Source organism: Rhododendron vialii, chromosome 1a (genome assembly GCF_030253575.1).
Source record: "Rhododendron vialii isolate Sample 1 chromosome 1a, ASM3025357v1".
In the NCBI taxonomy this organism is placed as follows: Eukaryota; Viridiplantae; Streptophyta; class Magnoliopsida; order Ericales; family Ericaceae; genus Rhododendron; species Rhododendron vialii.
The window spans coordinates 5,884,915-5,908,001 of record NC_080557.1 but is presented as its reverse complement, the minus strand read 5'-3'; the positions used below and the strand labels follow the sequence as shown (position 1 = coordinate 5,908,001).

General features: G+C 38.4%; 5 protein-coding genes and 1 long non-coding RNA gene across 7 annotated transcripts; all 6 read right to left on the bottom strand.

The window, feature by feature from the left end:
• Positions 1 to 3,856: 3,856 nt before the first annotated feature.
• On the bottom strand, positions 3,857 to 6,149 carry LOC131299599 (protein SRG1-like). 2 transcript variants are annotated; one of them, XM_058325192.1, is made up of 5 exons: positions 5,728 to 6,149; positions 5,651 to 5,676; positions 4,862 to 5,109; positions 4,442 to 4,769; positions 3,857 to 4,299 (listed from the first exon to the last, which is right to left on the bottom strand). In XM_058325192.1, the coding sequence occupies exons 1-5, from the start codon at positions 6,032 to 6,034 to the stop codon at positions 4,063 to 4,065; spliced, it is 1,146 nt and encodes a 381-aa protein (XP_058181175.1). In that variant the 5' UTR covers positions 6,035 to 6,149; the 3' UTR covers positions 3,857 to 4,062. The 2 variants fall into 2 exon arrangements, with proteins under 2 accessions (XP_058181175.1, XP_058181169.1); XM_058325186.1 differs by having other exon boundaries at positions 5,651 to 6,149.
• Positions 6,150 to 6,294: 145 nt separating this feature from the next.
• Positions 6,295 to 11,051, bottom strand: LOC131299594 (heparanase-like protein 3). The gene is made up of 9 exons (XM_058325181.1): positions 10,622 to 11,051; positions 9,136 to 9,172; positions 8,845 to 9,028; positions 8,605 to 8,753; positions 7,874 to 8,104; positions 7,590 to 7,779; positions 7,098 to 7,223; positions 6,888 to 6,987; positions 6,295 to 6,798 (listed from the first exon to the last, which is right to left on the bottom strand). The coding sequence occupies exons 1-9, from the start codon at positions 10,853 to 10,855 to the stop codon at positions 6,421 to 6,423; spliced, it is 1,629 nt and encodes a 542-aa protein (XP_058181164.1). The 5' UTR covers positions 10,856 to 11,051; the 3' UTR covers positions 6,295 to 6,420.
• Positions 11,052 to 13,480: 2,429 nt separating this feature from the next.
• LOC131299587 (beta-mannosyltransferase 4-like) lies at positions 13,481 to 14,425 on the bottom strand. The gene has a single exon (XM_058325173.1). It carries the CDS (start codon positions 14,185 to 14,187, stop codon positions 13,642 to 13,644), a length of 546 nt encoding a protein of 181 aa, XP_058181156.1. The 5' UTR covers positions 14,188 to 14,425; the 3' UTR covers positions 13,481 to 13,641.
• A 1,991-nt stretch (positions 14,426 to 16,416) lies between these two features.
• Positions 16,417 to 16,872, bottom strand: LOC131326913 (uncharacterized). Its single transcript, XM_058359825.1, has one exon. It carries the CDS (start codon positions 16,870 to 16,872, stop codon positions 16,417 to 16,419), a length of 456 nt encoding a protein of 151 aa, XP_058215808.1.
• Positions 16,873 to 19,153: 2,281 nt separating this feature from the next.
• LOC131326903 (egg cell-secreted protein 1.1-like) lies at positions 19,154 to 19,638 on the bottom strand. Its single transcript, XM_058359814.1, has 2 exons — positions 19,521 to 19,638; positions 19,154 to 19,488 (listed from the first exon to the last, which is right to left on the bottom strand). The coding sequence occupies exons 1-2, from the start codon at positions 19,636 to 19,638 to the stop codon at positions 19,154 to 19,156; spliced, it is 453 nt and encodes a 150-aa protein (XP_058215797.1).
• Positions 19,639 to 22,519: 2,881 nt separating this feature from the next.
• Positions 22,520 to 23,081, bottom strand: LOC131299580 (uncharacterized). Its single transcript, XR_009190810.1, has 2 exons — positions 22,941 to 23,081; positions 22,520 to 22,847 (listed from the first exon to the last, which is right to left on the bottom strand). It is a non-coding gene; the product is annotated as an uncharacterized LOC131299580 (long non-coding RNA).
• Between the last annotated feature and the right edge of the window lie 6 nt (positions 23,082 to 23,087).

The window sequence follows — 23,087 nt, the reverse complement described above, 5'->3', positions numbered from 1 at the left end:
GGGACTTGGGGTTTGCTTGCTCTGTTAGTATCATGTTCGAAATATCTTAGGTGATATCAACTTTTCTAGGGTCAATTCATACATAGTTTTACTCTGTCTTTAATCAGGACCCTCGTAAATAAGCGGGCTGATTGGTACCCAAGACTAGTCGAGTTGTGCCAGCAGTGGAGCTAAAATTTTAGACCGAGAGGGCCTGACTTAAGAATATTTTATTGAGAAAACCGTGTAGCTTTTTGTAGTACATCACTATATTATATTTTGTATGATATTGTTTTGTTATTTGGTCGGCAATTGCATGCTCATGCATGTGTGGTTATTTTTGTCTATGAAAAAAATTGGGAAAATTTTACACGACAATGTAGAATAATTATTATAGTTTTTGACTAGATCAAATCAAAATTATTTAAATTTTCAAAGATTTGTGTAAATAATAGTTATGTTATTGCGGTTCCGGAGACCTCTAAAAAACTCTCTAAAAAAACCCATCTTATAGTTTTCGATCAAATTTTGATGATTCGAGTCGCTCAATGTGTTCAGAACGTGATTTTAAGGGTGATCGCGAGAAATTGGCAAAAAAAAATAAACTGAAAGGGCTTGATTTGAGCAGTTTTTTATTGAACCGTTCAATAAAAAACTATTTGGATGAAGCCCTTTCCGGTCATTTTATTTGCTGATTTCTAGCGAGTACCCTTAAAATCATGTTCTAATTATATTGAGCGGCCCAGATCATCAAAATTCGAGTGGAAACTTTAAGGGGTCTTTTTAGAGGTCTTTTTAGGGTTCTCCGGAACCACCCGATACTTCTATATAGAGGTGGCAATTTCAACCCACATTTCTTAACCCGCATAAATCCGTCCACTTATAACCCAACCAACCCGCCCATATTGTATAATGGGTTGATATGGATTGGACCCATATAAACCCATATTTACATAGGTTTAAATGGGTTAAAAATGAATTCAATATGTGTTTGACCTAAAATGCCAATTCTTGCACAAAACCGCTTCCTGTACGGGACCAAATTCGGTCTGTTTATTCACTTCAATTAGATTCCCTTGCAAATCCCCACACACTCTCTCTCTCTCTCTCTCTCTCTCTCTCTCTGACTTTTGGAAAGAACTAAACTAAAACAAATCTGGATTTGGCAAGTTAAAATGGGTTAATTTTTTTTTATTTGATAATTTTGCGCTAAACCTTTCAGTCATCCATTCGTGCAATTAATTTGCTGAGATTCATTTTCAATTATGACCGGTCACAATTAATTGTTACCGGTCATAATTGATTTTCAATTCGGATCATCCAAAAACACTTTGGACGTGCGCGATTGGTCTTCATAAAACCTTCTTTACGGAATGGTCTGCAAATAAGATTTTTTGTTAAAGGACAGAGAAGAAGACTTCAGGAAGAGAGGGGAAGGGGGGGGGGAACGGGTCAGGTAGGGTTTGGGTTTGGGTTTGGCCTGACCCATATTTAACCCGACCCGTTTCAACCCGTCTACTTTTTGACCCATATTCGACCCGTCCATATTTAACCCACGACCCGTTTCAACCCGCCCAGAACCGCTCGTTTGCCACCTCTACTTCTATATAATATTTCCAAATTTTAAAATTGGGGTGGTCCGGCCGATACACACCTCCGCCTCTAAGGTGCGCGCAAGGCTTATGTTTGAAATATCAGTAGGTCTCGACTCTCGATTCCGGGTGCTGATAGCCTGATACGGCCGAAATTGCGGTGTGAATGAAAATCGTTTGATATGATTTCTAAACCGATTCATATTGCAAAAGAATTTAGAAAGGAGTTTTGTTTCAGTGTTGCAATCTTATATTTTGCAAGATAATGTATTTCAATATCATATTTAATGTTGTCCAATAAATTCGATTTTTGACATATTTCATGTTCTCAACGAGCAAAACAAAATGAACTGTTTCGATTATTGACATGAGATCGTAAAAAAAATTTACAGACCCGGATTGGAAAGAGTAATCTCTCCAATGATTGGAGAGGAGCTAGACTCTATTAGTTTATTATAATTCGAATGATTGGGTTTCATAGTCATATATTCAAGTTATTCACATTGTTTTTATTAAGTTTTTGTCCACTAATATCATAAAGTAAAATGATGAGTATTGACAGGGGCGAAGCTAGAATTAATTATTTGCTAGACCATATTCCGTATGCTAGCACTTATAAGTTGACTTATTCAACTTATTTGCTTACAAAAAGGTGTTGAAGATTGTTTGTTGTCAATACATAATTACTTATTTATCTTTTTTAGCTTATAAGAAGAAAAAAAAGTGATATTATTTTAACCTCTAATTTGTAGTTTTTTTTTTTTTTTGGCTTATTTTAAGTTAGACAAAGTTACAAATGGACAAAAAAAACTCGTTGATTTTAATGTGCCAATATAGAATCATCAGTGAGGACAATTTAGACATTCATTCTATAATAAGTTATTCTACAACTTATCTAATCAAACAACTTGAACTTATATTTATTTTTATATAGTAAAAAACTACGTACATCAAACATGTTTACCACTCTAAATTTAAAAAAAAAAACATGATTAAAACTTATTTTAAGCCGTTTAAGCAAATAATTAATAATTACAAAATCTAACTTTTAAGTGATAGCAAACGGGGTCAAGACAACAACAATAGTTTAACGTTCCTTGTAGCAAAATCAGAGCCTTTGGAGTAGATGATTGTTTGGTTCGCCTAAAAAAGACCAAAATAGTTTTGTACAATTCTTGTTGCATTGGGCCAGCAAGAATAATTTAAGTAATTTTTTTTTTTATGTGTTGTATTAATGATTTACAAGATTCGCAATGTCATGAGTGCATATTCAGGTGAGATCATGTCTCTAGCAAGATCGGTCATCCTCAATCCAAAATTCTGGCCTCAACTCTCATCACAATCACCCTCATCGATCGCAGGTCGCAAAAAATCTTTTCTTGTTTCTTTTTTATGCTTTTCTTCTTCTGGTTTTTGACTCGTTTAATTTGACATGAGAATATATCGATGAAACATACGAAATCTTTTTACTCCTATCTCATTCTGGTCTTCGGCATAATCATGAGTTGTTACGCGACGCTCCCTATGGTTGGACAATGACATAATCAACTCTTATCGCAATCATCCTCATCAACTGCGCGCCAATCACAAACAAACTTTTTTGTTTCTTTATGTGGTTTTCTTCTTCTGGTTTTTGTCTCATTTTGAGGGAAAGCAAGACAATGTCGACAAAAGATGCGAAATCTTTTTGAAATCTCATTCTGGTCTTTGACATCGTCATGATTGCTACCCGACTCTCTCCACAGTAAGATCCCGCCTATTGTACGGTTGTAGAAGGTTCTGGGATTCCACGCCATTCGCCAAGACTAAACATCGCGCGGTGCTCAAGATTGACTAACCAAATCCGAACTGCCTAAATAAAATGCATTATTCCTTGCCTTCGCTTACCTCTTTTCATTTGGGGTCAAATTTTTTTACAATTTCAGTCCGTCTCAACGAAAGGAATTCTAAAATTAGGACAAGTTGAGCAAAAGCGAAAAGAACTCGTACCAAAAGTTGCAGTATCAGAAAAGCAATCTATAGCTTCCACCAGGACTCCCTTGGCAGTAGAAAGAAAATGGCACTGCCTCAAACAGGCAGAAAGATTAGGTTCGGCTGCTTCGTATGTTACATGGATCTTTCTGAATAACTTCAGTACCCATGTCGCATACTCGACACTCAAACAAGCGTATGAGATCCATCACTAATATATTTCGTTGGACAATCACCTTGAAATCGTGCGTCTATGAAAATATTCATGAAATAGTATACGATGCATGAAATGTCCCAAGACACTTTGTAAACTATTTACCAAATCAAACTAGAATTATTAAGATTATAAGTTGCTATACACGAATAGTTATAAATAACATTCAAAATCAGGTATATACAAAATAAAAATTTTAAAACTTGAACGCTCGGAGGGTCGGGGCCCCCCGAGCCCCAACATGGCTCCGCCTCTGGCTCTGAGTCCATGTAATATAGGCTGCTCCTTATTTCACTCAACTGGGAATCAGATTTTGACACTGTCAATAGCTACCACTCCCCTCTGGAAGCATTGAAAGTTGATGGCACCGTAGTTCTTCACATTCCTGTACAACCTTGGCCTCTCCTCATCAATCAAGCCTTCCGCCGGTCCGATCTCTTTCTCCGGCTCTGCTTCATTAGATACAGCCACAGAAATCCTCAGCCTCGTTCGATTTGTTACGGCTCTGTGTATAGGGCTCTTGATTATTCCGTTTGTCATTATCTGCATTCATTCACAAAGAAAACTAACTCGATTCGTTCAAAAAAAAAATGAAGACAAACTTTCAATACAGTCTTTATCTGCTATAAGTAGCCAAATGAGTTGAAGAAAAGCTGCATCTGAGTCTTCGATTGAAAAAACGCACCTGCATTTGATCGCCGACATTGACGACAAGAGCATGCGGAATAATGGGAACCCGAAACCACTGATTATCTTTTAGCACATGAAGGCCTTCCACTTCTCTGTCTTGCAAGAGAACAGTCATGCCTGACCTGTCTGAATGGGGTTTAAGCCCGAGAACCTGATCCGGTCGTGGGCATGGAGGGTAGAAATTAAATCTTCCCGTCAAGCGTGCTCGATCTCCAAATTGGTTCAGAAAGGCATCCTCTTCCAAATTCAATGACCTTGCTATGGCCTTGAAAAGAGTATCCAGGACATACTTTATCTTCATGGTGTATTCATGCAAAACCTCTCTGCAGCAGAACAAACATGAGTCGGTATCGTTCTATATATTTTTTCTACTGTTACATTAATTTCATTTGATTTTTGTGCAAGATTGAATTACCTGAACTCAGTTGGGAATTCGGGCCAAAGATTGGGTCTTCTTTCATCTTGAGGGAGTACTTTAAGAGTCAGGCGGTCCGACCAGTCGAGAACTTGTTTCTCCGAAACAACCAAGTCGCCACCATACCCTTCACCGTCTTTTTCCCCTCGGGAGTACTTCTTTTTCTCTTCCATTGGAAGCAAAAAGAACTGCTTTGCAACTTCCCGTATCTTGTCGAGGTATGAATCTGGAATCCCATGTCCTATTACCTGAAACCCAATAACCCGTTCCAGTCATGAAGCTAGTTTTTCTGTCTTTTTAATTCAGTGCTTAGTTTTGGAATTTTGTGAGGGAAAACAAAACAAATGGGAGATGATAGGCAAACGACACACAGACACACAGACACACAATGAGTTTGGATCATCGGTTCCTATCAACTTCTATCTATCTTAAAAACGACACACATACGCACAATGAGTTTGGATCATCGGTTTCTCTCTCGAGGCATTTATCCAGGTAAAGGAAACCGATAGGAGGAGACGGGTAAGGAAAAAGGAAATGAAAAGTTGAAGGATATCACTATTCTGCTTCCGTTAGATCTATGGGAGGAGACGGGTTAGGAAAAAGGAAATGAAAAAGTTGAAGGATCTCACTATTCTGCTTCCGTTAGATCTTTTAATGTTTCCGCCACCTTTTCCTCACCCGAATCTTTGATCCAAATACACCCCCAAAGAAAAATGAAAGACTCACGTAATCCAACAGGAAAAAAGAAATTCCGAAAGTTTTTATAGGAGTTGAAGAAATCAAAACCTGGATGCAGCCCCATGAGCTGAGAGCTGATCTGAGTTGCTCCACTTCTTCGCCGGAAGAAGGCAATGAGAGGAGACTGATATCGATAGTAGGAATAGGAAGCGGCGGAGGAGATGCATCTATCGACCCAAAAGTGTTTTCATTGATGAAGTACCGGGGAGGTGGTTCATCACCGTCAATGGCCATTTCATGGGCTGTTTTGGCTAGTGATCCCATCTTTTTGTCAACTCTCAGCAATCCCACAATTCTGCAGATAATGTGTTCACGATATGCACATATATATACATAGACACAATCTTTTACGTCATCGATTACATTGGTATCTTTTATGTCATCGATTACATTGGTCTGATTGCGACAAGAGCCCGTATGACCAATTCTCATTTGTTAATTATGGGAATCCATGTCCCCAAAATCCAAGTTCAGGTGATTTTGACCAGACCCTGTATGACCGATTCTCGTTTGTTGATTATGGTATAAACCATTCGGCCAGTGGGAAGACAACACGCAATTCGATTTACATAGAAAATAGATTTGTTTGGAGAAGAAATGAAAATAGTTGTTTTTCCTGAAGGGCGAAACAATAAAGCAAAATAGCACCAAAGAACATGAAAGATGGGCTAAATATAAGGAAGATAAAAATATACGAAAATAAGAAATCTTGAACTTCATTCTTAGCGAAGAAAAAATCGAAAGGAAAAATTGCATGATATTCTATTCCTTTCGGTCAATAACTAAATGGAACCAATTTTGGCTCGATATCTACCCTCCTACCTACAAGCAGGGAGAACAACATTAGGGATGTGAGAAAACACAATGGAAAAAGGAGCAACGGTTATGGGCTCCGATGAATTTACTTTCACAGGCACCAAAGGAGGAATGTGTCCAGTTGAATTTACAGTCAAGATTTCCCCGTTGAGCAGCATAATCTGGCTGTGTAAATTGCCATCCTTTGCAGTCAGATGGTATTCCTCTCTCATCCTCTCGATTTTCTTTTGCTGTTGATGTACTCGAACAACCTTTTCTCTGTGACCACGAGACCTGTGTTTGTGTCGCTGCTGTCGCAATATCCGAGTACCGTTAAAATTTACTTTAGCCTCGACGGTGGTGGTATTGTCTAGGTTGATCAATAGCAGTGTGATTCCTTGCTGCAATGTGAAGACTCTAATCTTATTATAAAATGAACATGTGTGTAACTGTGCCAGTACGAATGAAAAAAGGCCAGATTTTGACTTACGGAATGCTTTGCACAATGAGCATATGCTCGTATCTTCTTTGTCCCAGAAAAGTTCGTCGATAGAACATTTTCTCCCATTAATCGATGCCAAAGAAGAGCACTGTAACCATGAATACACGGCACCAAGGTTAAAAGAAAAGTTAATGCAGGGGAAAATTGTAGCAAATTTGTTGGACCTAAGTTATGCAAAAACTTCTCGAATTTATCCACCTGTAGTAGTCCGGATTTGGCACGAAGGTTGTAGTATTGAGTAAGCCATAATTTCCTCCAACTAATGTCTGTCTGCAGTATGTCTTTGTATCATAAGTTGATGCCATACCAAGTTGATCCAAATACCTGCGTCGTGTCCAATATGACATCATTCAATGACAAAGCATCATATCGATATGGCTTCCAGTTTCCATTTTCTTATTTCATTTTCCAAAAAACACACAACTTTTTTGGCTGACTGTTTTGGTGAATTTGTATTCGGAAAAGTTCTCCGAAAACAACCCACATTGCAACAAACACCAAAAGATGCTTTTGGATTTCAAAAAAGTCTATTTTCACTCAAGACATGACATTATGACATTGCTGAGGAAATGGAGTATCTTTGTACTTCTCCTAAAATTTGTTTTTGAAACAAGAAAAACAAATGTAGAAAAAGAAAACTAGAACAATACAATTCCGAACAGTCTTCATCACAGGACATAGCTATGTTACCAGAAACTAAACACAAAGGCATTGGTGACAAGATCGTGGCCACTGTTGTAGGCCCCTCCGGCCTCACCTACCCACGCAGTTGCTGAAGTGGTAGAACTCTTCAGGGTGCTTTGGAGCTTACTGAATGTATCTGCCTCACCATCAAGATAGGATGGATCAACAATCTTTTCCACAAGGTGTTCATCCACTCCTATGAACAGAAAAGATAAGTTCCCTATCAAACCTGTAATCGAAACTGCAGTACTCAAGAAAAAGTTCGTATGAACATTGTAAAACTAGAGTACCTGGGCCAAGATTATATATGTGATGGGTGAGGACATCAACGGAGTTGGTTGTTTTATCTGCAAATTCTTTGAACCAGTTTGCGTCAAAGAATCCTCCCGGTCCTATAGTTAGTGGCCTAGTTTCATTGCTCTTGTAAATATCCTGAACAACTTTTTGCAGAGAGATTGTGTCGGTGGCATATTGATCTGCTGCGACTCTTACCCCAACTCCGCTCCCACTCAATTCATTTCCTGGTAAGCATGAGAGATATCAAACAGGTGGTGTGAATGTAAAAGCCCCAGTTATTTAGCTTCTAGGCAGTCAATTGATGAAATTTCATCTTTTACGGAATGAATATCGAAACGTCCATTGAAACATGGATATCAACAACATAAGACATCAAATCTGGCATAGGATGAGTCCTACATCAGTAATGAAGACAGAATCTTACGTCCAAAAGTAGACTGCCATTATGAGATCAGTGGGGAACAGGGATCCGACTTGTTCCATATGCACATCCCACTTTCTTACCCATCCATTTCAGGAATGAGAAGTGTCAACAAATGAGGGTTTTCGAAAATGTGCATTCCGAGGCGTGAAGTGGGAAACAAGGGATGTCCTGATCTGTGTTTTGAATAAGATGACCTTTTCTTTTTCTTTTTCTTTTTCTTTTTCCCTACTGGAAAACTAATAAAAATTGAGGCGTGTTGAGCTTCTTTTTCTTTAAGCATGTAGCAATGAGGATTCTTACCAAGCTCCCAACCATAAATTGAGTAATCCTTCTTAACGGTATAACGCATAAAAGATTCAGCATTTGTAGAATCCCAAGCTCCTACAGCAGAACCATCAGGCTGTAGGGATCTTCCATTGAGAGCATTTAATCCAAAAATAACCCGAGCCCTATATGCACGAAACCATTCAAACTTCAACGGTCAGAATTCGGAATATTAGGCATGTAATGTCTACACAATGTGATGGAAATCAGTGTTACCCAGATTTATTGAAGAAATTGTTTAGTTCATCCCATCTGGATAAGGGAAGGCACCCTTCTGTGAAACTAAACAATTCCGAGGTGTTTTTCGAAAACTGAAGGCAGGGTTGCCGTTGATCTTCGGTTTCATAGATGACCTTATCTTGCAAAGTGCCACCCAATCGAATTTTCAATGGTGAAAATGCTGCAAAATCAAGTACAGCAAAGGCAACTTAAGCAAGAAGTGATTATTATGAGGCGAAAATTATGCCGGCTTATGAAGCTATCACTGGTATCTGTACGAGTTCAAACCTTTCACAGCATTTAAGAAAATGTTGTTGCTGAGGTCCTGCACAAAAGGAAGATCAAACCGAATTTCAGAAACTTTTTTAATGATTGCATTCAGATTACATAGTTGGTTCCTTTAGAACATCAACTGTTAAATAAAACAAAAAAAATCATCTCTTTTTCCAGCTTATAAAGTCTGAAATTGATTCGAACCAAATTCTGCATGAACTGCTCAAGTAAAATCCAATGTTACGTAGACTTGAATTGCTCTCAATTAATTGAAGTAGTCAATCAATTACAAACATTTAATTGGGCTGCCCGCAAGTGGATGGTGCGATTGGGCCCCAGGATTAATCGAGGTGAGCGTAAACTGGTCCGGACACCTAAGTTATCAAAAAGAATAACTGTGAGAGGAACCTTTTATTCGCAACTCTAGTTATCACAGGAATCCATCAAGGACAAATTTACAATCTGCAGCACGCCCGGAAAAAAAAAACTCAAAGCTGAACTTTTTTTTTTTTGACAAGTTACCCAAAAATTTTACAATTACGCACACTTGCACACACATTCACACGAACTCTCTCACACCGGGTGTGTGGGGCCCACAAATGAGCTCGATTAAGAGCACAGGCAAGGACACAGACATGTCCACATCCGTTTGATACTTCGATGCAAGTGGATCCACTCGATGCAAGTAAGATCAATGTTAGCCTTCTCTTCATGTTTGATCAGCAACCCTGGGATTCCTAGTGATCCTGACCTCATACTTGGGCTGCGCCGAGTAGGCCCCACACACTCCATGGGAGAGAGTTTTGTGCAAGTGTGGATCCGGGGCGCACTACTGGCTACTGCACCCCGTGTAGTGCGACATCGTAGCCATCCAAAAAAGTTTTCAACGGTCCAGATTAAAAAATAAATTCTTCTAATCTGGAAGAGTTTTTTTTTTTAATCTGGAGCGTTGATTGATGAGATTGATGGTCGCCCAACGCACTACACGGGGTGCACAACAGCACCCCTGGATCTGCAAAATTTCTTGAATTTTTAAATGGTTACATTAATGTTCTGTACTAAATCATAGCAAAAATAAAACTCAGAAACAGGGCAGAGCTTAGCAATGTAACTTATATCTAAAAAGTATATGAAACCAAAAAAAAAACGCAAACAGTATTAAGGAAACAGAGAAATTAACCAAAAAATTTGATTACTTTGGGAGTATTGCTTGCAAGTTCGAACGAAACCTTGTTTATTTTTTCATTTCAACATCTATATGTAAGTGACATTGTAATGTAAACCCAATGGCTAGCCTGGGTACGTAGGTCGAGTGAGAGCACGACAACAATTAAAGGAGCTCTCACTTGCAGGTTTGCATCCCAGCATGAGAAAAAATTCCTCTGGCCATTGAATGTTTGGCTGATCGTCAATTTCAGAGCTTCGAAATCGAGATGCGAGTAAACTAGCCTGGCTACCCGGTTATGTAAAACTGGTAAATGCATGGTTTTGTTAAGCTTACCAGGTTGAGGAGAGAAGCATGGCCCCAGCTACAAGTCCCATAATCACACTTCTCAGGAGGCCACCAATCCAATGTTGCACAAATGAAATCTGTGTCTGTTCTTCCAATGGCACTCTTACCCTCTATGAAAACAATGCCTCCAACAGTTCCACTCTCTGAATTCACAGAAATGAAACACAGAGCACAGAGACAAACCCAGATGCAGAAACCCATTTGCAAAAACAGGAAACCCATTTTGGAAAAAATTCAGGCTAGTGTTCAAGACTTGTGAACAAGAGAAGAAAAAGGTGGGCTTCTATAGAAATCTGCCATGGGTGGTTAAGGTGCCGAAAAGAAAGAACCCAAATTGAGGTAAATGAAGGATATAAATGCCTGAGCTGAGTATGGGAGGGTTATAATATACTAGTATTCTCTCTCTCCTCTCTCTCTCTCTCTCTCTTTTTTTTTTTCAATCAGGGTTGTCCAGACCAACTTACACGTACCTCACCTAATTCTTTCTCCGATTCGATCAAAGGTTTGTCATCCACGCCGGTGTTAGAAAATTTACAAGAAATTATTTTCTTGTGGCCGTAACCCAATAATCGAAACCTGGTTAATTGTGTGATGAACAAATTCACAACGAACTGGACTAGCCATAGGGGCTCTAATACAGCAGTATTATTAGGGTTTCTTGAATGAGAAAGAGTTAAAATTTGCAGGGAAAGACAATGTAGGAATGTAGTAATAGTGAAAAGTTGGTTGGAGGTGGGCCATTGTTATGCGTTACTTGAGCAACTCAAAAAATGATTGCGGAACGGAAGGGAAAGGGATGAGTAATGTGAGGGAGGGAGTGGGCCCATAGATCACAAGTGTTTTTGGGTTTTAGGTAAGTTTTCGAAGCAATACTATCCACCCTAGCTTAAAACACAATTTCGGATGCAATTACGTATTCAGTCAATCGATATGCACGGATCCACATGTATCAAATGGCTTAGGACATAGTTATGTTCAGAGTTACGTTGATAGACTTTTTGAAGTTTTTTTTCCATTCAAAGGAAAAAAAAAAAAAACAAAGAGAGGAGAGGAGAGTCAGTTATGGAGTCTTGTAGTTTTCTAGCAAGAAATCATTTTTGTTAGTCGAGTATAATCCTCCACTTGGAAGCTCCGCTCTTGCTATCCGTCCTTGCTTTATGCTATCGCTTTCGATCTGAAAGATTTTACTAGTAGTATTAATTTTGGGATGTTTTCAAAAAAACGCTTTTAAAATCGTGCTCTTGCTTTCGCTCACCCTCACAATCGCACATTTTTTTATAACTCATACGTTATTGTAAAGGATCAATATATCGTCCATAGCACACAGCTCATTTATAGTTGAAATAATTTTTGTATGGAGTCAGAGAAGTAAAAATTGGTAACAGGCGAGTGATGATCGAGCTTCGGACCAAAAGCTTTCTGAGGTCCCTATTATCATGAGATCGATTACTATAGAAAACGATTGTACTCGGGCATTGACACTTTCTCTTCTCGCTTTTTTTATGTGATCTTATCATCAACAAGAGCACAATCCACAAAAGAGAAGATAAATTATGAGAGTGGGAGTCCGATTATTGAATAGGACTACAAAGACTCGATTCTTTTGGGTCATAATGATCTTAAAGACAAATACTGATTCAAATCAAGAATTTTCATAACACAATCCTCAAATATCGCAAGAAAATAAGTTTTGAAGTACATTTAAAACAAATAGAGTGCCAAAATTAATTTCTTAGTATTCCATTAAATTGTGCGGTTTATGTATGCACAGAAACCAATTTGTCATTATAAACAACTTCTCAAAACAGAACTGGATATTTCTTGCGTATTGATTTCCTTATTTTCATAAGTAACATATACAACGTACACCCTCAAACTCCGTTTAATAACCGATAAAAGTTTTAAGCGGATTGGGATCCCAAACCTTTCTGCGATCAAATACTTCGCGATTTTTCCCGTGACAGAAACAAAGTTTTCAATTAAATATTTTTTTTTGAACATGTACAAAATTTCAAGTTCAAGCATTGTTCTTTGAGTGTAAAATAAGCATCACTCTTTTCCTCTTGGTGTGGTCCATTTGCTTTTGTGTATTAATCATTTCAACAGTTTTAAGCAACTCCCTTATCTGGATTTTAGACCAAAAGAGAACCACCAAAACCTAATCTAATGTTCCAACAAGAAAGTCCTCTGTTTGGTAGAGAAATCAGCTCAATTAAACCTAACACATGCACCTCAAATGGAAAAAGATGGCCTTTTTTTTCGAGTACCCACTGCACCATAGCCACATCCACTTCGAGTTCTGAATGAGTGAATAAAAAGCCTCTGATTAATTTTTACCATATATGAAGGCTAGCAACACGTTAGCCTCATTTGATATCAACTCAGAAGTGTTTTTTTTTGTAATTTTTAGCTATTAATTTGGTTTTTTGTGCCTTTTCCATTCATCTCGACCATAGGAGCCAAAAACAAAACTAAAAAGTTCTGTTTGGAGCCAAAAACTAAACTAAAAAGTTCTGTTTGGAAAAGAATCTAGACAAATGACAGGACCAAAAAAAGGTCCAAAAGAGAGCCAAAAAGTACTAGTACAATACAGAACACGAAAGGATATAGATAGTGAATTTCGGCGATGCCAAAATGTCTCATAAGCCTTTGTCAAAAAATTTGGCATCTCAACAATCAAGAAAACATAAAAGCCAACAACAGCTCTTTATTAATCCATTGACATCCTTTTATTAAAATAGGAATTTTCAATTTCCTACATTTCTGGCTATTCCAGAAATTGTAACTAGAATTTAGTAAAAAAAAAAAAATCCTAAACCAACTAGAGCTCCTTCAGAGGCACTTATTGTTTTGCTCTTTTTCTTTGTTCTTGGCAAATAGTAGCATTCTTGTCACTTTCATTTTCACCCATAATGCATTGGGTCACCTGTCTCCGTCGAAATGCGGGTGACACCAGACTAGGCGGGGGCTGTGGTGGAGGGGGCGCGATTGATGACGATGACTGTTGTTTAATCTTTGTCATTATCGTCGTCGTCGTCGTCTTTGTCATCATCATTTTTATCTTGCTCTCGTCTATCTTTTTCTTCTTGATCCCTTTTATCTTGTTCTTCCTGAGCCACTCTATCCATTTCTTCTTGATCCCTTTTTTCTTGTTCTTCTTTATCCCTTTCATCTTGTTCTTCTTGATCCCTTTTATCTTTTTCTTCTTGAGCCATTTTATCTTTTGCTTCTTGATCTTGTTTTTCGCAATAGCTCTTAAGGGTAGGAGGGAAGAAAGGGTTCAAAGGGAACACCTTGGGCCAACACTTGTCATCAGCATCAAGAAAGGCCCTACAACAATCTGGGCCCATCAATTCGGGCTGGGCCTTCACGAACGATTGCACCACGGCCTGTAGACCGCACCCTCGGGCCCCTCTGAGAGAGGCCCAACAGTCGTTTCCCAGTCCTAGGCCTCCTAGGCCCGGACCAAACAAAAACTCATCAGTTGGTCCAACCAAAATGGACACACATGCTGCAAGCAGTGATACTGAATATAGGGTGGCGGCTCGAGTCATTTTCCGGTGGAAATTAGGCGACAATTAATGGCGGTGGCGGTGGCGGTGGTGGTGGCAGTCGGGGTTTGGGATGGTGCTTGTTGGTCCCCGCCTTCCCGGGGATTGTTGCAGGTGTGTGTTGCGGGATTAAGAGACGAATATTATGGAAATATATAGAGGGAAGAGAACAATGTGCTTTAAATTGTTGCTTTTATTTCAATTTAAGTAGAGTTAATACATTTTTTTCTTATTAAAGAGTTTGGTTTAATTCTATGCACTTTAATAACTTAGTGTTAAATGTTAAAATGAAGTCACCAATCTCTTCTAACGTCTTTTTTTTTCCTTCATTAAATCCTTTTTTTTCGCATAATAGGACTCAGTTGATTAAAAAATGATATTAGAACTCAAAGAAATATTGGAGGATTATTTATATAAACAGTCTTGGTTTGTATTTCAACCAAACAGAGAAACATCATCATTTTGACGGGAAAATAATAAACCAGTGTAGTCCGACTCGAGCTAATCGCTACTTGAATCATGAATGGCCGAGCATGCATCCTCACCACGTCTCCTATCCCTATGGGGACAAGTCTATGTCTAGGGAGATAATTAACCACCAACAGTCCAAGGCCCACGGGTAATCTTAATCCTAAAGGGGTTAGGAAAGCTAAGGCTATTGGATCCGACTAGTGAACCTCCTAAAATGTCTTTCAAATCATCTCCCTAAGACAAAGGTCATTATTCGAGCGCGCCGAAAACCAATTCATCGAACCATCTTGGTGTATGGAACTATAGGGAGTGTTCCGGTTTCTTAAAAAAAGAACTTTTAGAAAAAGAAGGTAATTTCAAGCTCAAAAATCATGTATTTACGTAAATAATTTTCCTACCGATATGGATCTTGTTTGATAGATCTCATTGAGATCTTTTAAACGGTGCAAAAAAAATTGAAAAAATATTTTTCATTTTTATTATGTATGAGTTTGAAATTACCTCCGTTTGAAAAAAAAAGTACTTTCTCTAAAAGCGGAACACCACCAGATGATTGACGATAAATGAAGGAAAAGGACAGAAAAGGAAAGAAAAGAAAAAATGAAATCATAAATTCTTTTTATTTTCTGCATGCAAGGAAAACGTGGACATCACTAATTCACTGCAACTCTTTTATTGTCTAAAATATTCTTTCATAAATTGCTTCTGTGCATATCCAAGTTAGGCATCGTGGGAAATTTACAATCTAACTTTCCACAAACATCCTTGCAATTTAATTGGCACCACAGGTAATTAAAACTCATTCCGTCTCTAAAAAGAGTTCATTATTCTATTTTGAGCCCATTTTGTAAAATTAGTAGGTAAAAATTCGTACATTTTCCATTTTGCCCATAAAAGTAGATTTTATTTTGAAAAGTCAGTGAGTAAAAGTGTAATGATGATATCACCATAGAGGGTAAGTAGAGAAAGTGGAGGTAAACGTTGAAGTAAAATGTGTACTAATAATATTTTCTTAATAAATTGAATTTACGAATCGATCTGGACACTTAAAAAGAGAGAAAGGGAGTAGTATTTTACACTTTTCTACATTTTTTCCCCACCTCAGGTAATAAATAGTATTTACTTTTCATCATTTTTTTCCCATTGTACAACTCACTTTTCTCCAAGATAACTTTATATATATACTGTATATAATATTTGTCATTCCATCCTCATTTGATGCACATCAAATAAAAATCAAATTTGATTAAGTGCTATGTAGACGCAAAACTATGACAGAAATAGTTTAGTTGCATTAGTGACAGAAATTTGATATGTAAGATGATGATCCTTTGGTGATTCTATGAATAATAATCATACATACATTTAAAACTAAATTTGCTATCTATGGTGTTTGTATAAACTAATTCTTAATAATTAAGTGTAAAAACATATGATGATTTCTACTGAGCATTTGCTCAGTAAGTGCCCGATGCTTGTTATATGAAACTCCTAATAACGTCTGACTGGATCGTTAGGGTGGATGAGTATCTATCCGTGACGTCCGTTGTCGAAGGGTCCTATGAATATCGCCATCGGGCCTTGTCATGTGACACGCCGATAAAAAACTATAAACTGAATCAAATATATATCTGATATAATGACAATAAAAAGCTTATAATTCATCGCTCAATACAATAATGAGCATTCATTCACTTTTAAGATGCAAACAGAACATTTTCTTGAGAAAAAAAAGGCCCCAATGATTTGACTTGAAGTTCGCTATGCACCCCCAAAAAAGAACTTGGCCATGGAGTTTGAGCCCATCTCTGCACCGCTCTCTACAGGTCCCGGCGCAACATCAACACCTCCATTATTGGCCGCGGCACAATAACTTCCGACCACCGCTTGCAAAAGGGGGTTCAAAGGAAACAGCTTAGACCAACAATTTTGCCCAAGGTCAGCCAAGACTGTGCAACAAATAGGGCTAATTGCAGTAGTACTTATAATTTCGCCACTCAAAATTAAATCCTCAACCGCATTAGAACACCCCCTGGTCTTTCTGATGGAGGCCCAGCACTGGAGCGGGTCCGGTAACCCTAACTGGACCTGGGCCTGGGCTTGGACGTCGATTTGGGCTTGGGCTTGGACTCGGGCTTGCCCGGGTGAGACTAACATTGCCATGGAGATTGCAATGACTAGCATCATTGTGACAAGCTTTGGTGATGCTGAAGGCATGGCTTAAGAAAATTGCAGAGGGTGTTGAAATATGTGCTGGCTGGTTGTGAAGGGGGGTTGGTATTTCTGAAGAAATGAGTTTGGGGGTATTTATATAAGGCTTTTGGAGGGGGGAAATGGTAGGTTAATTTAGTAACATAAAACACTTTCCTCTGTGAATATCTTTGTCCACCAAATGTTGGCCTGTGCTTTGTATGTATGTGTATATGTCAGCTTGTCCGGTTGTATATTTGCTTTGTAAGCACTTTAAAGGCCGGATACCATTGGATTTTGGATGGATATTGTGACTTAATTACGGTTTGTGTGACAGTATTAGCATTCGCCCGAAGCCTGTAATGTAATATGGTCATTCGTTTAATTTATTTTGTACGTTAGCCGTTAAAGTTTTAAAGTCTATTATAAAATAATCGTAACCATTCAATTTGTTAAAGATAAAAGTGGACTAATCATGTAACCTCTGAACGTCCGATGAGTCTAACTTTTTCACAAACCATTGACTTAACGAGCTCAAGGAAAATGAACGAGTGTGATCAATTACTAGGCCCGGGTGGGGGCCAGTATTGCCTCCAAACAAACAACACATCACCCACACCCAATCACCCCTTTTTTTAATGTTATCAGGATGTATTATTTCTAAAGAAGTAAGCAATTATGAGTTGTCAAGTAGGAGACAACAAGAATCCTCTCAGGCACACCACTTCTCTTACAAACCACAAAGCCCAATTTTTCAGGTAAACTTTGATCGTATGTATAAAATTGTACCACCTCCATCTTAAAAAGATTGTTCGGAACAAAAAATAAAAAGAATACATTTTAGAAAAATTAATAAACTCATTGATATTTAATATAGTAACTAGCAGCAAAAAGTTTGATTTTTTTTTTTATAGGAGACTATTATATCAATTCTGTTTAGATGCTATTGAAGCACCACCGCACGGTGTACCATAATTCTGTCCTACTATTGATGTGGACTCCACCACAAATATATCTTTGAAGTTGAGATACTATATTGAACAACCCATTTAAATTAATAAAAACTCCACAAAAATTCAACAAAAACTAATTGTTGTACTAATTCCATCAAATTAAATCACAGATTCACAAGTAGGCACTAAAATCCAATACAACTATTTTATATGTTTCCATTTAATTGGTGTTCACATCGGGTTGGAATCTCTAAGACTAAATTCAGATTTAGTTATTATATATGGTGGCCCACATGTTGTATATCGCACATATGAATTATGAATTTAATAAGTTTTTTTCATATCTTTATGTCTAAACTTACGCTATTGGTCAAATAGAGAAATTATTTTTTAAATAGACTTTACTTTGATGGAAAGTAAGTATCAATGTTCATTAAGGAAATGGTTCATGTCTTTGTCTATAAAAGATCGGGTTCCATCAATATATGATACTAAACAACTAGAAACAAAGGCAAGAAAGAGAAACTCGTCTTTCACCTAGAGTACCTTAATTGCTTTTTGTATGACTCAATTAGTTTCACATGAATGGATTTGGGCATGGCGCCACTCTTAATACTCTAATTTCCTCTTGATATTTGTATTATGATAATCATGATAATTCTAGATCTTGGCTCAATTGAAGTTGTTAATTATCTAAAACCATTAATTAAGAAATTTTACCCACTCAACATAAAACTATAGACCAAGTAGTTTGGTTCAGATACTTATTTTTAAACCTAGACCAAACCACAATGTTTGAAAACCAAACCAAATTCGTATTCCAATCGTGATAAATTTCCTCTGTCGGGGACTAAACGGCATATTATTTTACTAAACTTTTAGGAACTCTGCAGATTGTTAAGGGCTATCATTGAAACATTGAAAACTTCTTTCTTTTTTCTTTTTTTATAGTCATAAATTTTCTCCCTTCATTTTTTTTAATCTTTTGGATGGCTTTTTTGTTTACCTCTACGGTTCGATCACAAGTCAAAATATAATGTAGGGACAAAGTGTTGTCCCTATGAGAGAGAGAGAGAGAGAGAGAGAGAGAGAGAGAGAGAGAGAGAGAGAGAGAGAGAGAGAGAGAGAGAGAGAGAGAGAGAGAGTGTCCTGACTATGGGTACACCATTTGTTGTACACCACGTGTACATGTAAGGCCTATTTCTAGGCTTACACAAATGATCGGAATCGTTTAATTTGCCTCTCAATCATTTTTGCTAGAATAAGAAATTGATAATAAAACAAATATGAAAAGTGTTTTGGTGACCTAATTCTGAAAATAAATATCAATAGGAGAGATTCGGAGACGCCCTAACCTAACTCATAGAGAAACCTATATCTTCGCCACGATAATCACCACCAAAATCAAAACCTAGCAAAAACAGAAACTTGTGACAATTGCCCATTCTCATGCTATCCACTCGTTCCTGGCTTCCCATAAAGCCAAAATAATTAGCACAATATCCCTCAGCCAACAGTGGAAATTTAGGGTGGAAGGGAAGCATTCTAGGCCAACAAGTGTGCTTAATGCTAGTAATGGCCCTGCAACAAGCAGGGCCGATACTGCCGAACTTGTTTTTGCAAAGGGACACGTACATCTGAGTAATACAGCCATGTGACTTTATAACGGATGCCCAACAATCCATGATGTCTACATGATTGCGGTAGCTAGTAGCCCTGGACCTGGTACAATTTTAAATCCGGGTACCAACATGGCCAGCCCTGGTGGTTCCAAAATCGCTGCTGTGATCATCATGACTACGGTTAGTGTAAACAATGAGTTAGATAATTTTGACACCATGGTTATTTATTTTTCCAATGTGAAACACAAGTCTATAGGTTTGAGATTGGCTTCAAGAATGAGAGGGCTAAGAAGTAGGGTTTAGGTTTGTGAGGGGGACCCGGGGACCCTGCCGAGCGGCACCCCTGCCAAGCAGGTGCCGAGCGGCTAATCCGGCCGTTCATCTCGGAATCAACGGCCCGGATCGAAACATCTTTTTCCTTTTCCTTTTTTTTTTTTTAAATCCGTTCGATACCTTTACATCTGGGCCGTCCAAAACACTTTTGGACGGTTGAGATGTGCTCAGCACCCTTGCCAAGCACCCCTGCTTGGCAAGGTCTCCAGGTCCTTGTGGGGGAAGGCTGGATCATCGTTTAACCTTATGAAGATGGGTGAATTAAATTGAATGTATAATGTTACAGCTGATAGTTAAAGTTTTTATTTATTTATTTTTTGCATAAATGAAAAGCTTCGTTAATACTAGAAGATATTGAGGTGATTTTAAGTGTTACGACTTCATTAATTAATTTCTCCTTCAGTTTCATTCTTTACCGGAGTGGAGTAGAGAATTAAAGGACCATAGTTAGCTCTTTATTCACGAGGTAGGGATAGACAATCAAATTTATAAGAGAATGATAATACCAAAATTATTTTTGTTTGTGATAATTAGCTCTTTATGTACTAAAATTTCGGCACAAACAAAAACAATTTTAGCATTATCAACACCCAATTAACCAACTGAGGCTAATTCAATCCATCTCCCCTCAACTTCTCACAACCACCAAGCACGGATGCAATTAGAACTTTCGTGGGAACCAAACGCGGAATTAGGTGCGCATATTCTATACCCAGAAGCCAAATCCCGGAATCAAACGAGGCTTTGTAGTCTTAATAACTCTATGACCACACACAATCACACAAACTCTCATAGACAATTTGTGTGAGAGTTTGTATGACTGTGGGTGTAAGTGTGTGGGTGGGGTAGTAACATAAATGCTAGGGGTACAACAGTCACATATAGATCCGTTTTGCGCCCATCTCGAGTCTCACAAAGATGATTAGAGTTGTTCATTTTGTTCAAAATATGTTGTTCAACTCATCAGTAAAAAATCATCTCAATCCGATATCGGTACGGGCCTTTACGAATCATACAAATGTGCTTTAGAATTTCAGGCCAGATTTTAAGGGAAAATGACAGCCCAGGACGTGTTTTTATAATTAATACTCGTTAACGACATTTTCAGTATTAACAAATGTTCTTAACTTGTCATTGGCGGGTATTAATAATCAAAACACATTCTTGGCCATCATTTTTCCATATTTTAAAGTAAAATTATATGATTCGTAAACGCTCTTACTGATATCAAATTGAGATGATTTTTTACAGGGACTTTAAAAAACCAGAAATCCTATTGGTACCGACGGGTACCATAGGGAAAATGTACCGACGGCCGTCTCCGGCTACCGGACGGCCGATCCGAGCCGTCCAAAAATTTTAAAAAATAAAACCGAGTGGGCCAACTCGAAAATTAATGGCATCCGAGGTGTGTAGGGTACTTGATCCGAGCACCCCTTTTTCGTGTATATTTGTATATACGTGTATATACACGAAAAAGGGGTGCTCGGATCAAGTACCCTACACACCTCGGATGCCATTGATTCTCGCGCAAGCCCACTCAGTTTTATTTTTTAAAATTTTTGGACGGCTCGGATCGGCCGTCCGATGGCCGGAGACGGCCGTCCGGTGGCCGTCGGTACATTTTCTCTCCCCCATGGTCGGTACATATAGCACAACTCTTAAAAAACATATTTTGAACAAAATGAGTAACTCCAATTATCTTTGTCGGATCCGAGACAGACGCAAAACGGATCCGTATGCATCTACTGTACTTGGGCTGATGTACCCCTGACATTTCTCATAAAATAAAATTATAGTTTGGATTTGATTTCGGTCACAGGATGGATAGTAGCCCAATGTTAAAGAACGGGCCCAATAAAAAATAGGTTCGATGAAATTGATTCGGAGGTGACTAGCTGAGGTCCTCTTTTCGCACCCCTCCGACGCACCCCTCCCCTCCGGATCCCACCACCATAACCCCCCCTTTCATGTCCTTTTTTTTTTTTTTTTTACTTTTATTATTATTTTTACTTTTAAAAGACTTTAATTACTGTTTTATTTTTTATTTTTTACTTTTAAAAAATTTTAATTACTATTTTAGTTGAAGATAAAAAAATAAAAAGAAAATCTAAATAAGTGATTAGAAATAAAATAGATAAAAGACATAAATAAATACAAATTTAATAAATAAGGAGCTTTAGGGTGTTTGTTGAAAGGCTTTAGAATCAAAAATTCATTATGACTATTGAAGATAAAATGATAAAAAAAAAATCTTTACACCGATTCAACCGAATTGAAAATTGGAATACTTAAATAGTATTGAATAAATAAAAATGAAAAAAGGAGTATAAAGATTATTTATTAAATAACAGAGAAATATGAGAAAATGGGTTGGGGTATTACTGCGGGGGTATTTTCGGAAGAGCTGTGCTACGTGCACAGACTGTTGTTCACAGTAGCTGTGCACAGCAGCCTTTTTCTCCCGCCTCGGGTCGCACAAAGATGATCCTAAATTCTGAAGTGATTTTGGATGTTTTGTTAACTCCTCAATCGATATCGAACGAAGCTCATTTTTTACAGAGACCTTAAACGATATATTTTGAACAAAATGAGCGGCTCCGATCATCTTTGTGCTATCCGAGGGGGAGAAAAAGGCTGCTGTGCACAGCTTGCTGTGCACGAATCATTTCTGTTTTCGGAAAGGGGGGAGTGGCGCCGGGGTGTGTGTGTGGGGCGTGCGAGAAGAGAATTACCTAGCCGCAGTCAGTAGTAGCCAGAGCTGCCAGACGAAAACAAAGGATCAGGTGAGAGAGAGAGAGAGAGAGAGAGAGAGAGAGAGAGAGAGAGATGCTGAGAAGAAAACCCAGCAAAATCGAGGTCAAGGTCGAAGACAAAGAAGAGCTCGAAGAAGCCCGCAAACGCTCCGCCGCCGCCGCCGCCGCCGCAACTACCACTGCCACCTCCACCACCGGCGCCGCCTCTCTCCTCCACCACTTCGATCGCTCCTCCAAAGACCCCTCTTCCAAATCGCACCGCATCGGCCTCTCCTCCTCTTAACCCCGTCAAACATCCAACCCCTTTCAACGTCGCCGTTCACCAAAACCCAGCAAAACTTCCAACGCCGTCATTTTTACCCAAACCCTAGTTCTAATAAGCAAACAAACCTTTCACCGTCGTCGTTTCCGCCGGAAAATCTAAAGCAAACCTTCTAACGGCGTCCTTTCTACCGAAAACCCTAGTTCTACAAAATCAACGAGCAAACCTTTGGACGCCGTTGATTTTACCGAAAACCTTGAAGCAAACATTACAACGGCGTCGTTTCCGCCGGAACCCTAGGCCCGCAAACGAAGTA

Bases quoted from the DNA above. Each gene is read 5' to 3' on its own strand.
- LOC131299599 (XM_058325186.1), bottom strand. From the start codon at position 6,034: ATGAGAATTGGTCATACGGGCTCTTGTCGCAATCAGACCAATGTAATC. The intron at 5,110-5,650 runs GTTTTGATTTCT...ATTGGGTTTCAG, and splicing joins GCTCATGGGGCTGCATCCAG to GTAATAGGACATGGGATTCC. The intron at 4,300-4,441 runs GTGCGTTTTTTC...GAATGAATGCAG, and splicing joins ATGTCGGCGATCAAATGCAG to ATAATGACAAACGGAATAAT.
- LOC131299594 (XM_058325181.1), bottom strand. From the start codon at position 10,855: ATGGGTTTCCTGTTTTTGCAAATGGGTTTCTGCATCTGGGTTTGTCTC. The intron at 7,780-7,873 runs GTACTCTAGTTT...TTCTGTTCATAG, and splicing joins CATATATAATCTTGGCCCAG to GAGTGGATGAACACCTTGTG. The intron at 6,799-6,887 runs GTAAGTCAAAAT...TTCACATTGCAG, and splicing joins CTCATTGTGCAAAGCATTCC to CAAGGAATCACACTGCTATT.
- LOC131299587 (XM_058325173.1), bottom strand. From the start codon at position 14,187: ATGACTCGAGCCGCCACCCTATATTCAGTATCACTGCTTGCAGCATGT.
- LOC131326913 (XM_058359825.1), bottom strand. From the start codon at position 16,872: ATGCCTTCAGCATCACCAAAGCTTGTCACAATGATGCTAGTCATTGCA.
- LOC131326903 (XM_058359814.1), bottom strand. From the start codon at position 19,638: ATGGTGTCAAAATTATCTAACTCATTGTTTACACTAACCGTAGTCATG. The intron at 19,489-19,520 runs GTCCAGGGCTAC...GCAATCATGTAG, and splicing joins CGGATTTAAAATTGTACCAG to ACATCATGGATTGTTGGGCA.